The sequence below is a fragment of the Lycium barbarum genome, chromosome 7 (assembly GCF_019175385.1).
Source record: "Lycium barbarum isolate Lr01 chromosome 7, ASM1917538v2, whole genome shotgun sequence".
NCBI lineage: Eukaryota > Viridiplantae > Streptophyta > Magnoliopsida > Solanales > Solanaceae > Lycium > Lycium barbarum.
The window spans coordinates 127,358,554-127,375,335 of record NC_083343.1 but is presented as its reverse complement, the minus strand read 5'-3'; the positions used below and the strand labels follow the sequence as shown (position 1 = coordinate 127,375,335).

The 16,782-nt window shown below is 37.4% G+C and overlaps 1 protein-coding gene and 1 long non-coding RNA gene across 2 annotated transcripts; both read left to right on the top strand.

The window, feature by feature from the left end:
• The first annotated feature begins 1,113 nt into the window (after positions 1–1,113).
• Positions 1,114–3,455, top strand: LOC132602608 (polygalacturonase-like). Its single transcript, XM_060315420.1, has 4 exons — positions 1,114–1,606; positions 2,038–2,327; positions 2,677–2,905; positions 3,015–3,455. Exons 1-4 carry the CDS (start codon positions 1,157–1,159, stop codon positions 3,231–3,233), a joined length of 1,188 nt encoding a protein of 395 aa, XP_060171403.1. The 5' UTR covers positions 1,114–1,156; the 3' UTR covers positions 3,234–3,455.
• Positions 3,456–13,093: 9,638 nt separating this feature from the next.
• Positions 13,094–14,500, top strand: LOC132602607 (uncharacterized). The gene is made up of 2 exons (XR_009567838.1): positions 13,094–13,137; positions 14,079–14,500. It is a non-coding gene; the product is annotated as an uncharacterized LOC132602607 (long non-coding RNA).
• Positions 14,501–16,782: the final 2,282 nt, after the last annotated feature.

Genomic DNA, 16,782 nt, shown 5'->3' with positions numbered 1-16,782 from the left:
TCTGACTTGTAAATAATATTAAAGGAAAGTTGAATCCGACTTGTACTCTAACTACCAAAATTATTTCTTGTCTTGCTGGTAACAAAATTGTTCCTTCTCTCCTGATGTTTACGATTTTGAGATTTTCATTATTTTTCTAAAGATCACCACTGAAGTAATTCGTTAACTCTTCAAAATGTTGTGAATCTTGTAACAAGTATCTAAAGGATTTGTCATTTTTTCTCCAATATCTGCCATTCTTCATATGCAAATTTTAAATTGAATCCTTCAAAATCCATTTAAAAATCAACCTCCAGCAAAAGTCTTTCATGAACATGGAGGGACTGAGGGAGAAACCGAAGTTAACAGTGGAAAAGGAAACCATCGACTATTTGAGAGCAAGAAGAAGGAGATTTAAAGGAAAGAGAGAGAAAAGGAAAAAAGAAAAAATCAGTTACTAATTTTAGAAATAGGAAAATCCTGCTTATTACCCGATGGTGTAAAAAAAATGATACACTGACAGTGCACCAAACTTAAACTCATTACATAATCGCCAGCTATTTTTAGTTTAAACGGTTGGATTGACGACGTTATTCTAGATTAATTATTCTATTAGAAACGTCTCAATAGGCGCTTTTAATTTATGTCTTATTTTATGTTTCCCTCTTTAAGAGTCCGTTGGACAAATTTTTATTTTAAATGCAAAAAGGAAGACTACAAAGCGTTATGGGCATTATTTTTCTATCTTTTTAAGGTTTGTATGCAACAGAATACAACTACATTGCTAACATTCTAAGACAATTAGTTAATATTCAAATGTAAAAAGAAACATAAGCTCGCCATTTGATTGTTCTTTTTCCCCTCACTTTCTCCTTAAAATAAATTGCCAACAATTGTAGAATTGGTGGGATTGCATATGTTGGATTGTGATTTAAAGTCTTATTTTCCCAAACCCGAACATGGCCAATTTGGAAAGAAAACCTAACTTTCATTGAAGTGTAAAAGCAACTATTAAAAAGTCTTTATTTTTTTTAACTTAAATTAATCCATGAAAGTACAACTCATCAATCCAAAGCCTATAAATATCCCCCTAAACTACTCCAATTCCTCATCACCTCCATTTGATCAGTTCTTTGAATCCCTCAAAAAAACTTTTTAGCAATTTTCCATTAGCAAAATGATAATGTGCAAACTTAGTCTCTTAGCAATATTCCCACTTTTCTTGATCTATCTCTCCAACCTATCATTAGCAGCAAATACCATTTACAATGTCCAAAATTATGGAGCAAAATCCAATGGCAAAACAGACTCATCAAATGCTTTTTTGAGTGCATGGACTGCAGCCTGTGCTTCTACTAGCGCGGCCACTATATACGTGCCACGTGGAAGTTACTTGATTCGCAACGCATACTTCAGTGGCGAAACATGCAAGAGCAACGCTATTACTATACGCATTGATGGCACTCTCTTAGCTCCCTCTGATTATAATGTGATTGGCAAGTCTGGAAATTGGATAAAGTTCGAAAAAGTCACCGGAGTTTCTATCTATGGTGGAACTTTTGATGGACAAGGTGCTGGTCTTTGGGCTTGCAAGACCTCTGGCAAGAAATGTCCTCAGGGAAATACGGTATGTAAAGTTTGCCATGAAAAAAGTTTTCAGTGTTTAGTACGTATGTAGAAAATATTTAGTAATAATATAACTCCTAAATGTGAGAGCGTTTAGGCGAAACTTTTGAATCCAAAATATTGATACTCCTATATGTAGTACGTAACTATTCATTGGATGATCAAATAAAAAGAAGTTAAAAGATTAAAATAGTTGTAAGAAAAATGACTTCCATCAATGAGCTAAGTAAGGAAGTCATTTCCCCAGTACGAAAGAAAAAAAAATCCAGCTAATATATATGACTTCCTCGTGAAAAAAAAAAAAAAAACAAACTTCCTGAAAATTGGTTTCTGATGTACCAAACATACCCGTAGTGCCAAAGAAGAATTGGATCGATATTACGTCAAATTAAACTAGCACAATAATCTTTTGTTCATTGAACTTTGGAGCAGGCACTGGCCTTTTACAACTCGGATAACATCATAATCAACGGAGTAACTGCACAAAATAGTCAAATGTTCCATATTTTGGTTGATGGCTGCCATAATGTGAAGCTACAAGGAGTGAGAGTCTCAGCTCCAGGAAATAGCCCCAACACCGATGGAATTCATGTACAATCATCGTCAGGAGTCAGCATTATGAACTCACATGTTGGTACTGGAGATGATTGCATCTCAATTGGCCCTGGAAATTCTAACTTATGGATCGAAAGCATTGCTTGTGGCCCCGGCCATGGAATCAGGTTTGGAACATAATACTTTGTAGTGCTATTTAAATCTTCCTCTCTATTTTCTTATAGTAAACATTTTAATGTATCTTAGTTATTTAACATAGTTAAAATTAACTTATATGTACCGATAGTATAAAAATACTTTACACAATCAATTTCATTTTAACTTTTAGTAGCAGAGTACCCGCCTTATTATTCCGGGTTACTAGTTTCACTTGTTATGCACATTTACATGTAGTTGTCTTTAAGTGGCTTGAATCTTTATTAAACTGTCAGTGTATAGAAATTAAACTCTTGTATAAATTCGTTAAGTTATAATGATTTAATTACTATCAACTAAGAATTAATATGTTTGATGCAGCATTGGAAGTTTAGGTTGGGAAGTGCAAGAGGCTGGAGTTCAAAATGTGACAGTTAAAACAGTGACTTTCACTGGAACTCAAAATGGTGTGAGAGTGAAAACTTGGGCAAGGCCTAGCAATGGCTTTGTTAAAGGTGTTCTCTTTCAGCATTTAGTTATGTCTAATGTTCAAAATCCAATAATCATAGACCAAGATTATTGTCCTAATCATGAAAGTTGTCCTCATCAGGTAATGTTTGAATAGTTAAATTTAGCACAATGATGACACGAATTATTATGATAAATTAAAGATCGTGTTCATCTATCTAACATATTATTCTTCTCTTTTTCTTTTTTAGGGCTCCGGTGTAAAAATAAGTGATGTAACTTATCAAGACATACACGGAACATCGGCTACGGAAATTGCGGTGAAATTAGATTGTAGCAAAACGAATCCATGTAGTGGAATAACACTTGAAGATGTGAATCTTAGTTACAAAGATGGCCGAGCTAAAGCTTCATGTGTTAATGCTGGAGGAAGAGCTTTTGGTTTAGAAACTTCTGGCTGCGCCTTATAAATAAGAAGAAAACAGATACTATAAATTTATTTGTATAATATCATACTGCATACTTTAATTTACAAAATGAAAACAAAGCTGAAAATTACTATACAAAACGAAGCTAGACACTCTAATAATATAATTTTATTGTTTGTGTTACTTGTTCGGAGGCTGGCCAAGCAAGCTCCAATTTATAAACTGTATTTGGATTCTTATGTATTAAACATACTGGTTGTTCTATTGATCCTCATGTAACATTATGCAATGTCTAATGAAATGTATAGGACACGCGACTTTTGTAGGACAAAAAAAAAAGTTGAACCAAATTAATACAAAAAAAAAAAACATAAGTAGGTTTTACGCACTAATTTAGTGCGTGAAAGGACCAAACTGCAAAAATAAAAGTTTGGCCTTTCACGCACGAAATTCGTGCGTGAATGAAGCCAACAAAAAGTCATCCTCTTTTGACCTTTTCAGCCAATGAATTTCAACTCCCATTTCTATTTTCTCACATCATTTGTCTTCCATTAGCTACCCACCTGCCTTCTCTTCTTCTTAAGTTCTCATTGCATTGTATCGCATGACACTAGAGATTCTTTTGAAAACAGAGTCAAGTAGGAAATTTGGTGCCATAACTACTTGTTAAGGGATATATCTGGAAGGGGCAAATCAACCCAAGAGAAAGTGACACATTTATTGATTAGTCATCATTGATTTTATTAACAGCTTAACTGATGCATAAAGTTACTTTATATGATCAGGTTGCTCAAAAACCAACTGCAAGTAACTTTCTACACTAAACATGGTTAGGTGAACCTGAAAAAGATACTTGGTAACCTGTTACTCTATTAGAACAAGTCAAATTACATCAAGCATGTAAATTATTTTTATACAATCATTGGTAGAACAATGTCGAACATGTCTCCGACCATTCCTTTATTTTTCGTAGAGAAATATCTTATGCACGATCATGGTTTACTTCATGATGAGTGCATTTCCTTGAGAAGATTGCCTATGAGAAAAATCCCAGCAGTAGTTTAATGTGAATTATGTTGAGGGGAAAACTATTCTATTCACGTCTAGGAGTTCTCAAATTTTTATCAGCACTAACCTTTTGTTGCAAAGGAAAGGATAATAACTAGGAAAACCTGGAAAGAAAAAAAAAAAGAGCATGATTTTTTGTTGGCCTCATTCACGCACGAAGTGAAAGGCCAAACTTTTATTTTTACAGTTTGGTCCTTTCACGCACTAACCTACTTATGTTTTTTTTTGTATTAGTTTGGTTCAACTTTTTTTTTGTCCTACAAAATTCGCGGATTCGAAATGTATACCACTGAAAAGTTATATATAGCATGCCCCTTTCTCTGAAAAGTTTTATGTCATGCTTGCATTTTAATGGGTTTGTACTAGACAAGTGTGACAATGGTTGTTAATTTGCAGCCTTGCTCTAGCAATAAAGCTGAAGTACAGGCTGCAACGATTGCAACCTTATGGTGTGACATTAAAAACTACACTAACTGTATCGACTAAGAAATCGATTCATAATTTATAAGCTAAGTTGCTCAGACCCTCTAAAAATGTTGGAATTTGCGAAATGATATGGAGGAGCTTAAAAGAAAAGTTCAGAGGCTACAATTGGAGTTGCAGATGTACTGACCAAAATTTGACGGACAATGCAAAATTCTGCTAATGAACAAAGAAAAAGGAAGCGCCATAAAATATTGTTTCTGCCAAAAAGGGAAAATTGGACAAAGTGATTGAAGTATTATTTGACACTTTGATCTCAACTTTTGTAAAGTAGGAAAAAGAGTGTGAACAGATATAAAACCGTAGAAGCTTAGAGGACCAAACTAATAAAGTTGGAGTGTGGAAAGGTTGTATTTAAAGTACTACTCACCCTATAACAATTACCGGAAGATTCCACCATTTAGCTGGTTCAGTGAATCTGATTTTGTTTATTTAGTTTATGTAGACAACTAACTGACAATGAATAGACATAAATTGGATCTTTGCACAATACAAGAAAATGTCAAAATTGTGACGGACTGTTTGACACGGAGCAATTCCGTCACAAATTGTGACAGAATTTTGACGGGGTTATTTTATATATATATATATATATATATAATAAATTTGGCACAGATCCGTCACAATTAATGATTTGTGACAGATTTATCCATCACAAATTTGTCATTTTCTGTAGTGCGCAATAACTACAGAAAAATGAAAATAAATTGAAGAATGTTGTGAATTGAGAGCAAATGAAATAATATAAAACGAGATATATAGAGACAATAGATGTAGAGAGGAGGTGAAGACTTTTCTTCTTATTTCTACAATCCGTGAGTCAAAAGTGCTCTATTTATAGTTATAAAGTACATCATTAAAGGCAAGAATGACGTTACATATCAGATACATACATATGAATTCAAACGAATCATGTATGCGATCTCTAAGAATTAAATGGATAGCTACTTTAGTTCATTGTATTCATAACACTTCCCCTTGGATGTTTATAGATAATGTGCCTCGTGAAAACCTTACTAGGAAAAAATCAGTGGGAATTTTTTTATAGATAATGTGCCTCGTGAAAACCTTACTAGGAAAAAATCAGTGGGAAAAATTCTTAGTGAAGGAAAAAGAATACACACATCTTGTAATACGCATTGAGTGCTAGTTGCCTCATTAAAAATCTTACTAGGAAAACTCAATTGGGACAAAACTTTGGTTAAGGAAAGAATAGTACAACGCGTACGTTGCTACCCCTGACAGAAACTTCACTTGATATTTGGGAGATGACGCATTCCAATCTTGTATCTTAGCTTCTCAAAGGTTGATGTTGGTAATGCTTTAGTGAACAAATCTGCAAGATTATCACCCGCCCGCATCTGTTGAACATCTATGTCACAATTCTGTTGAAAATCATGTGTGAAAAAGAATTTGGGTCAAATGTACTTTGTTTTGCCTTCTTTGATGGATTCTTCCTTTAATTGAGCTATACAACTAGTGTTGTCTTATTACAATATTGTTAGAATCTTTCTTCAAAGAAAGACCACGCCGTTGCAAAATATGTTGAGTCATGATCTTAATCATAACCATTCTCGACTAGCTTCATGGCTAATATTTTTGCATGATTTGAAGATGTAGCAGCTATAGTTTGTATTGTTGAAAATCATGATATATATTTTGCTTTTGGTCAATAATACGTCTGACAATTGTTTTGCAATATCTTGCAAATAAATGATCTCTCGAACCTCTTGATCTCACTGATTTTTACGAGAACCCATATAAGACTGTGATAATGCATTTCAATCTGTCTCATTTTCCTGCTGCTTATTTTTTCCCCATAATTAGGGCGGAGGTAGGAAGGGCCAAAGGTGTTCATCCGAACCCCCTTCGGCGGAAAATTATACTGTTTATACATGGTTAATAATATTTTTTATGTATAATATAATAGACGTTGAACCCCTTTGACTTCTTCGTGTGTTTACTTTTTCATATTTTGAACTTCCTTAGTAAATATCCTGGCTCCATCACTGCCCATAATATTGAGAATACTTATTCGTCGAAACATCAATCACCAAATCTGATCGCAAACAAATTAAATCTCCTGTGATTGGCTCCAGATAGTTAATAATATATTCTCAATTTTCTTTGAGGATCCATCTTTGTGTGTTGTTGTAGAGCAATTGAATCATATACCACACAATTAAATATCTAGATGGGAATTATTTGGTTCCTGTCCTTGAAACCAACCATATAGGGGAACCCTGTTGGTTTTGATGCGTACAAGTGCTGCTACAAATTAAACAACACATCTCATACCAAATTTTCATTTGGGAGTTTTATTCTCATAGACAATGGTTTAGCTATAATTGAAGACATACAATTTCTGTTAAACCAACTTGGGTATAAATTAGCATTATCAACATAATATCATAGTTTGGAACTGTGCTCTTAATTTAAAAATTTGAGCAAACAACCTTGCCCATTCCAATTTCAAGATACCAAAGCACATGTGACCATACGATAGATGCATCTATTAATACCATATAATAATAAGTGGTCCACATGACAAGTAAATAGGCCCATATTCACCTTTTATATGTTTCAAAAATCAGGGAATACAATCCCAACCTTAGTTGGTACAATGATTAATTTACAATGAGAACAAGCAGCACATGAGAATTCTTGAAGAATCTTTTATTTCTTCAATATATAACCACGTGAAGTCTCAATTATTTTCACATCACATTTGAACCGGGAAGACCAACCAGTCATGCCAACTTATATTTGTTTCAGTAAACTTCTAGTTTACTATCGCATGTGATTCCATCATCATGCCCATATTTGTGCAGTTCAAACAGGAGGAAAAGTTGGGTAATCTTTCACATAATTATTTATAACTCGCTCTGCTTGTAGTAACATGAAGATTAAATCTTCCCATAATTTGTAGTCTTAATATAATTCATTGCCTTTGAAACTTAATAAGTTTCCTTTGAGACTTACTACAAGCCCAATATATTTTGAACAATTTCATTCCTCCGGGTGGTAACACATTAGCTCTTCCAGAACTCCAATTAATTATGTGCACCCACATATTTCGTAATACAATTAGTATGGTGGACGTCTTCTTTATAGGCAAGACTTATTTCTTGCTTATGCCCTTTGGTGATTCATCATAAGACATACCACAATATTTTTGACGTACTAAAAGCATGTAACTAATGACCGTTTAGGCCAAACTATTTCCTTATTTCTCTGAAACCTCCACTAGAGGTGAGTTGTGGTATTTATTCAACCATGAGCATGCATTAGTTCATAAGTTTAATGCATATAGCCATATTGACTTATAGAATGAATTATAATCATCTAGACATGCCTCATGAGCTTCTTCTTTTTTCCCAAGTATTTCTCATAATTATTCAAACGGCCTCGCCTCAACATCAAAAGGTCAAGTGTGGCCTCAATTTTTTTTTCTTTCTTTTGACGGAGGATTGATAAAGCTTGACAAAATATTTGGACGAATGGCAGTCATGTGCCCAATTCCCTTTCATACCACATCGATGGCCGACATTACCTTCACCTTTTGAAGGATTATTCCTGAGAATCCTTATTATTCTCTTATTTATAATTACCACCATGGTGACGATTATTATTTTGTCATTTGCCACGCCCACATTCATTCATACAACCCTGATAATTATTTAGTCTTCTTTCAGACTTTTGATCTATCGCTCTCACATTCGCTTAATAAAATGGAGCAGATTCAATGGGACGGGCTTCATAAATTTTCCTCAAAAAGGCATAATTTTATCTTAGTCATCATTATATCATCAGTATGGTGCATCGGGTCGCGACCCCGATGTCTTATCCATATAAGGCGTGTTAGGCCATAATGTGTTGGGACTGGAACCCAACGTCTTATCATCATGGAGCACCAGACTTGAACCTGATGTCTTGCCCTCGTAAAGCTATGTGAGACCATAATGTGTTGGGACCCAACCCAACATCTTATCGTCACGGTGCATCAGGACTCGAACACGATGTCTTACCCTTATAATGCGTTGGACTTGAACCCACCATCTTACCCTTATATAATGTTTATCACAATTTTTCTCATTCACTTCAAGGAATGTAACACAATTTTGTTTAGTCACAACTAGGCATAAAATAATCTCATAATATATTTTAATTTTTTTCTCCATAAATACTGCTTCAGGAGCACATTTAATATCATAAAAATTGAGAGTATTTTCGTATTTGATCTCAAATTTATTAGATCAGTATTCATGTATTTTCAATCTTGTGGAATAATTGAATGTCATAAGTATTGAAAACACAACATGTCGCTTACTTGATGAAGGCTTTCAAAGCTTATTCTCTCTGTTGTGAGCTACAACTTTTTCACGTTATTAGATTACTTACAAAGAGTAATATTGTACAAGCAATAGAGCAGTTCACCAGAAATAAACATAGCAAGCAATTGAAAATATTTTCACTTTTAGTGATCATAAAAATCAACCATAATTAATAACACCATGAACGTACTATTATTTAAGTTAACAGTTATAAAGTTAAATGGTTAGTCATAATATGCCTTTATGAAAATATTTATTATCACCCTAATGTTCATATATTCTTACAATTCCGTAAGTAGCATTTACTAATGAAACATATATGTATCTCATATTATAGCCTTTAAAATTTAATGAAGATACATCTAATGTAGATATCCAAATAAATATGATGATAATCACTCTCTTAATATGAATAAAGACCAAGATACAATTAATTAATGACATTTCACTGATTGGTGAGATTTTAGTCATACATGTATAGTCTTTTATCATGGAGAAAAAAAAAATTCCACACAAAGATTTCATGTGATCGTCAATTGAGCAACTAATTCAGGGGCTATATAGCTACCGAATAAAATAATACACGTGCAATCTTATATCATAAACTGTCATAGTTTACTTGTGAATAATTTTGGCAATTTATGAATAATAAAATAATACCAAATATGAGCGGTAATTTTCTTACATCATACCACATATATTCAAACACATAATAGTGAGCAAGGTAAGATTATTTAATGATAGGCATGTGATTGTAATAAGACCAAAGACAATCAATTAACCATATCAAATTCATTTAAGCTACTATAGCAACCACTGTCTTTAATATTATTTCATGCTTATGTCTTGAGAATTCAAGATATAATTAAGTTTAAGGCTGACAAGTAGTTGAATGTAACAAGAATGATAATATGTATTCCAAGAACCAAATTAAAGTAAATCTTTTGAAAAACATACCATGCTTGATGTTCGTAACACAAAATGAAAAAATCAAAACCTTCTCACTAGATTAGAGCTTCATGGTGATAACATGTTATAAATGGAGAGCAAATGAAATAATATAAAACACGATATATAGAGACAATAGATGTAGAGGAGGAGAAAACTTTTCTTCTTATTTCAAGTGTACAATCCATGAGCCAAAAGTGCTCTATTTATAGTTATAAAGCACATCGTTAAAGGCAAGAATGAAGTTACATATCAGATACATACATATGAATTCAAGCGATTCATGTATGTGATCTCTAAGAATTAAATGGACAACCACTTTAGTTCATTGTATTCATAACAAAGAAAGTGAATCTACTCCGATAATAACTTTGCAGTAAGTGCTTGTGTTACACCCCGTACTTTAAGAGCATGCCACATACTTCACCGTAGTAATGGAGTATCGGAGACATCCCATGAATTTTTGGAAGGTACAAGCCATGCGAAGTACGTCACAATGTAAAGGATGAATTACGATCTCGTAAGTCGTAACCGAGAAGGACAACCTTGAAACACAAGAACATGACTATTATCAAATATAATAAATGATAAATATCATATAGGGGGAGTTTTGGAAGATTTTGGGACCAAGCAAATCAAAGAAAAAAATAAGTTTGTCGAAAATTTGGAACAAGTTGGCAGAATTAAGGATAGAATTTTGGGTCAACTTTTGTCACACCCCTACCAGGAGTATGACGGGCTCCGACCCGTAGGCCGGGAACCACCTGACTTATCCGTTACTTTGAACATTATAAACCATAACTCAAAGAACACCTGCACGCAGAAAAGGCCCAACATAGAAATATCCGATCTTTCTGCACATATGTACATATACGGACCGGCAAGGTCGCCACAACACAGCGTATATCATAAAGCCGGCAAGGCTATCAGTAAAGTATCAAGAGCTCAAAATAAGGCCGACAAGGCCACCGATATATTATACCGTAATATGAACCGGCGGGGCTACAAAACTTCTAACTGTACACACACGTCTACGAGCCTCTATATGAATACAAATGATCATAAGAACAATACCAAATAGATTGCAGCTCCGAAGAAAGTGGAGTACCCCTGAGAATCCCCTGATAGAAGACCTACGGGTCTGATCTGTCTCCCTGTCTACCTGCGGGCATGAGCGCAGCGTCCACAAGAAGGGACGACAGTACGAATAATGTACTGAGTATGTAAGGCATGAATAACAACATAATATAGATATGAAAGGTAACATAGACTATGAGAGATAACCTGTACATCTGGATGCCTCATAAGGCGGATGCCATGCATGCTTATCCCTAAAAAAATATTTTATACATATATATAGTACCATGTCCGGCCTTTAAGGCTCGGTGTCATATATATAGTATCATGCCCGACCATTAAGGCTCGATGTCATATATATAGTATCATGCCCGACCATTGAGGCTCGGTGTTATCATCATTAGCCCGCGTCTGGGGCAATTTTTATTATAGGGGCAGTAGATAACGATTGGATTTTGAACGTCAATCATCGTAGCGTGCTGGAAAAGAACATTATTGACAAAGCCAGTACTTGGTCTGCCCCACGTTTTGATCCTCACACCATTTGTTGTGTTCTTAAATATAACTGATCTCGCCGTCACATTCTGCACCCCTGCTTCTTCTAAGATGAATTTAACCTATATATAATAAATAATGTAACTATTTTATTTTGTTGTAACAAGTAACCTGCTTTGTTAGCCATGTTACGTACTAATCTCACTATTTTTATGAACTGTTACATGTAGTTATCTTTTAGATAACCTGATAGTGTAACTTATTATAGTATACATTATTCAAAATTTCATTCCTCTTAAGCAAGAACTGCCTCAGTGACGTCAAGCTACCTATTATAAGAGGAATTTAACTTATATACACTGACTGTATAAAGAACGTAACTATATGTACCACCAGTATATTTTATCATGTCGCAACAAGTAATCTGCTTTATTATTCAGGTTATGAATTGTTACATATTGTTATCTCTTAGGCAATCTATAGTGTGCAATAGACAAGTTCAAAGGCTGTTCATTTCTCAAAATTAGCAGTTTTCTTTATGAGTTGTAACGTTCCCTTCAAATAAGGATAAACATGTACTTTATGTGAATAACCGTGCAAGCATTTTCTACCCTGGTATTATTATGGTTATTTAATTTTTTCTAAGGCAGTATTAACTTCTTTACTGGCAGTGAGCTACCTTAGACCATAGAAATCTTAATTAAATGCTGCCTTTAAACTGAAATGAAAATCCAATTGCTTATTATTGAGTTGGATGCTGACAAATTGCTATATTGTTTTCTTGCTATTTGCAGACTCTGGGATTTTCCAATTCTAACAATGTAGCAATAACTGGACTAACTTCATTGAACAGCCAAATGTTTCACATTGTCATCAATGGGTGCAAAAATGTGAAGTTGCAGGCTGTCAAAGTTTTTGCCCCAGGAAAAAGCCCGAATACGGATGGCATTCATGTTCAATTATCGTCGGAGATCTCAATCTTGAACTCGATAATCAGTACGGGAGATGATTGCGTATCCATCGGTCCAGGAACTACTAACTTGTGGATCCAAAATATGGCTTGTGGCCCTGGACATGGAATCAGGTAAAAATAATACCCCTCCATTCCAATTTATGTGATGATATTATGTAAATTGCTTAGAATGCCCTTGAATATTGTGGTAAGGATTTGGGTTGATAATTAAATGTGTGAACGATATTGTGGCTTGAAAGTAAGCCATTGAATTGAATAATTGGAAAGTTGTCGAATGATGAAAAAGAGAGCTATTAATGTTATTTTGTCTTCCGAATTTATTATTGATGTTGTTAAGTTGGTTATTGTGGTTGTTGTTGTTGATTTTGAGCGATATAAATTCTCGGGATGGCCTATTTACAGGGGAAATGCTGCCGAATTTATGTAGAATTTAGGGCGAAATTGGAATTTATTGCCCAATAAGTCTTTAGCTGATGTTTGGCATTTTATGGCTTATTTTTAGATCACGGGAAACCCGAATCATAGTTTGGACTTAGCTTGAGTTGGATCATATTGGAGAGCGTTTGAGGTATGTAAAGTAACCTTTCTTTTTGGCATGCCTTAGTTAAAGTAGGCCATGATACGAGCCTCTAGGAAGCTCTATTCTCGCAAATCTGAGCTTGTCTGTGATTCGTATTTGTTTCCTTGGTATTCTTGGGCGCATATGCCATAACATTGATCCTTATATCCTTGGAGTTTATAATTTGTAAAGATTTCATGAAAGCTGATTTTTGGTTCCAAAGCTTGTTCTTTAGCGATTCCAAAAGTTCAAACGCCCATAACTTCCTCAGAAAAACTCGGATTGCTTTGAAATTTTCGTAGGAGTTTGTATGATATAAAATGAGTATGTTTTTCATAGGCGGGCTCAGTTCGGGTCTATACTCGTCTGTGGGTCCCGCGACGCCCTTTATGTAATTTCGGTAACTTTGGGAAGAAAATGTTATAATTATTGTTCCGATTTTAAATATGACTATTTTACTTATATTTTGGATTTATGATAATGATTTTATGCATATGATTCCTCACTACTCCGCTCGTGCCCTATGATATCGTTCGCCGGTTCCCGGGCCGGTTCGGTTGTCATGCGTATTATGATACATTCCGGTGTTATGCTGTGTTTATGGTTCACCGAGCTCCTCGCTCGAGGGCCGGGTTCCATATATGTTTGGCGTTATGCTGTGATTGGCGTTATGCTGTGTTGTGATGTGTGCCGGGGATTCGGAGATTTGAAACTTTCTGGTGTTATGCTGTGTTATGGCGCCATCGACAGGCGGGCGACCATATTTTCCTGTGCCCTATGCATAATTTATACTTTGGAAATAAACATTTTGATATTTTTGGATATGTATTATTTTCCATACTTCTGATTCGATTACTGTTCAAGATTTATTTTTGTACCTTCTGCTTTGCATACTCAGTACATATTTCGTACTGACCCCCTCCTCCGGGGGCTGCGTTTCATGCCCGCAGGTACAGACGCACAGCCTGGTGATCCACCTGTTTAGGACACCCCCTTCTGCTATTCGGAGTGCTCCTCTCATCCCGGAGCTTATATTTTTGGTATATATACTTGGTAGTGCATTTATACATATTCGTTCATGGGTACGGCGGGGCCCTGTCCCGTCATATGATTCTGTCGGTCTGTTTAGAGGTCTGTGGACATGTTTGTGGGTTAGGCTCTTTCTGTACGGATGCGTGTATATGTTGTGTTTGGGCGATCCCATTCGCCGCGGCGGCCGATCCGCATATGTTTACATGTTGCTTTGTTCGCCCTGTGTGGCCTTTGTTGGTATTATCTGTGCGCAGGGTTAATTTGGATAGTCTGTAAAACATAGGAAACTCTGCCGAAATTTTTCTGGAAATTATCTAAATTTGAAATATAGCCTTGTCGACTTCTGTTATATACCTGGATGTGTCTGATATAATCTGAGGCACCATTTGATATTTGTGTCGGTATAAGCCATCTGTTTGCCACTCGGATTTGTGATTGTGTTCGGGTGCCCAATTCGGGCACTAGTCACGGCCTACGGGGTTGGGTCGTAACAAAAGTGGTATCAGAGCAGTTTGTCCTCGGAATGTCCACAGATCGTGTCTAGTAGAGTCTTGATTATCGGTGTGTTGTGCACCACATCTATAAACAGGAAGCTACAGGACATTTAGGATGTTGTCCTTTCTTTGAATCTTAGATCGTGCGATAGAGCTATGCTATTAGGATGATTCTGTTCTGATCCGTTGTTGTTTTTCTTTCAGTGATGCCTCCGAAAAAGGCGACGGCCGCCCAGAAGAAAAAGGGCAGTGGTAGGACAGACCAGCCGTGCTCAGAAGGGTGCTCGGACCCTTGCTCAGATGATGCGTGATATTGCGTCCCAGCCAGTAGACTCTTCTACGTCTTCATCATCAGAGGAGTCTGGAGCACCAGTCGCTGCCACTAGGGGTCGGGGGGCGGCTACACCATTAGCTCCAGAGGCTCCAACGGCCGCGCCTCCAGTTCCCCAGCCAGGGGCGGACGATGGTACCCTGCGAGAGGCAGTTCAGCTATTGACTCGACTGGTAGCAGGGCAGGTTCATAGACAGGGAGGAGGAGATGGTCGGGCAGACAGGCGCGACAGTTCGAGGGCCCGTGATTTTCTGACCTGTGGCCCCCCAGAGTTCTTCGGTTCAAAGCCCGCAGAGGACCCTCATGAGTTTATTCGACAGATGCAGCAGACCCTGCGACTGATTAGTGCTTCTGATACAGAGTCCGTTGAGTTGGCGTCATACCGGTTGCACGACGTAGCAGCCAATTGGTACGAGTCTTGGATGCTGTCCAGGGGTGAGGGTGCCCCTCCAGCTGTATGGAATGAGTTTACAGAGGCCTTCGTGGCCCACTTTCTACCTCCGGAGGTGAGGCGCGCCAGGGTGGACCGATTCCTGCTATTGAAGCAGCGGGGCAGGCCAATTCGGGAGTACAGCTTAGAGTTTGATTCACTGGCCCGATATGCGCCCACATATGTAGCTACCATGACTGACCGGATGCACCGATATATAGTGGGGCTGGATCTGTATTACGTTGACAGTTGCCTGGTATTGGCGGCCCAGCACGGTATGGATATTGCCCGTATACAAGCCCACGCCCAGGGCATAGAGGATAGACGCAGGGGGCGCCAGCCTGACAGAGTTGATGATAGGGGCCAGCCCAAGAGGGCTAGATCGTCCGGGTATTCTGGGGATTTCAGAGGCAGACAGCCTCAGCAGCAGCAGCAGAGCAGATATCCTTCTCAGTCATCACGGGGTACACCCCCACAGTTTACCGGCAGGAGATCTGAGGGTGCCGGATATTCAGGGGCAGGCCCGAGCTCCAGGGATTCAGGTTCACAGTTGGACAGAGGTTCCAGCAGTCAGATGAGGCCACCTAGACCTTCGTGTTCCTACTGTGGGAGACAGCACCCGGGGGAGTGTTTCTGAGCTACGGGTGCATGCTTTGTTTGCGGCCGTCAGGGCCATCAGATGAGAGATTGTTCGGTCAGAGGCGGTACAGGCAGTTCAGCTCAGTCTACCGGGTCAGCCGGTGGTTCATCTTCAGCCTCAGTAGCCATGCGTCCTACTGGACGGGGTACACCAGCATCAGCAGGCCGAGGCAGGGGTCGTGGTGGAGTTCCTGGTTCTAGCGGTCCTTCGAACCACATTTATGCATTAGCCTGCCGACAGGACCAGGAGGCGTCGCCTAATGTCGTCACAGGTATATTACTGGTTTTCTCTCGATTTGTGTATGCATTGATTGATCCTGGTTCGACTTTATCATATATTGCCCCACTTGTTGCTAATGAGATTGGGATAGAATCCGAGCCGATAGAGCCTTTTGAGGTAGCTACACCTGTAGAGGATTCTGTTATAGCCAGACAGGTTTATCGGGATTGTTCTGTTATCATATCTGATCGTTGTACTAAAGATGATTTGATAGAGTTAGATATGCTAGAGTTTATGTTATTATGGGCATGGACTGGTTAGCGTCCTGTTATGCTAATGTTGACTGCCAGCAGAAGATAGTTCGTTTCCAGTTTCCGGGGGAACCAGTTATAGAATGGGCAGGTAATACAGCTTCGCCGAGGGGTAAGTTTATTTCATACCTCAAGGCTGAGAAAATGATCAGAAAGGGATATATTTATCATCTGGTCCGTGTTCATGATTTAGAGGC

Coding starts and splice junctions, on each gene's coding strand:
- LOC132602608 (XM_060315420.1), top strand. CDS start 1,157: ATGATAATGTGCAAACTTAGTCTCTTAGCAATATTCCCACTTTTCTTG. Junction 1,607..2,037: donor AATGTCCTCAGGGAAATACG/GTATGTAAAGTT, acceptor ACTTTGGAGCAG/GCACTGGCCTTTTACAACTC. Junction 2,328..2,676: donor GGCCCCGGCCATGGAATCAG/GTTTGGAACATA, acceptor TGTTTGATGCAG/CATTGGAAGTTTAGGTTGGG.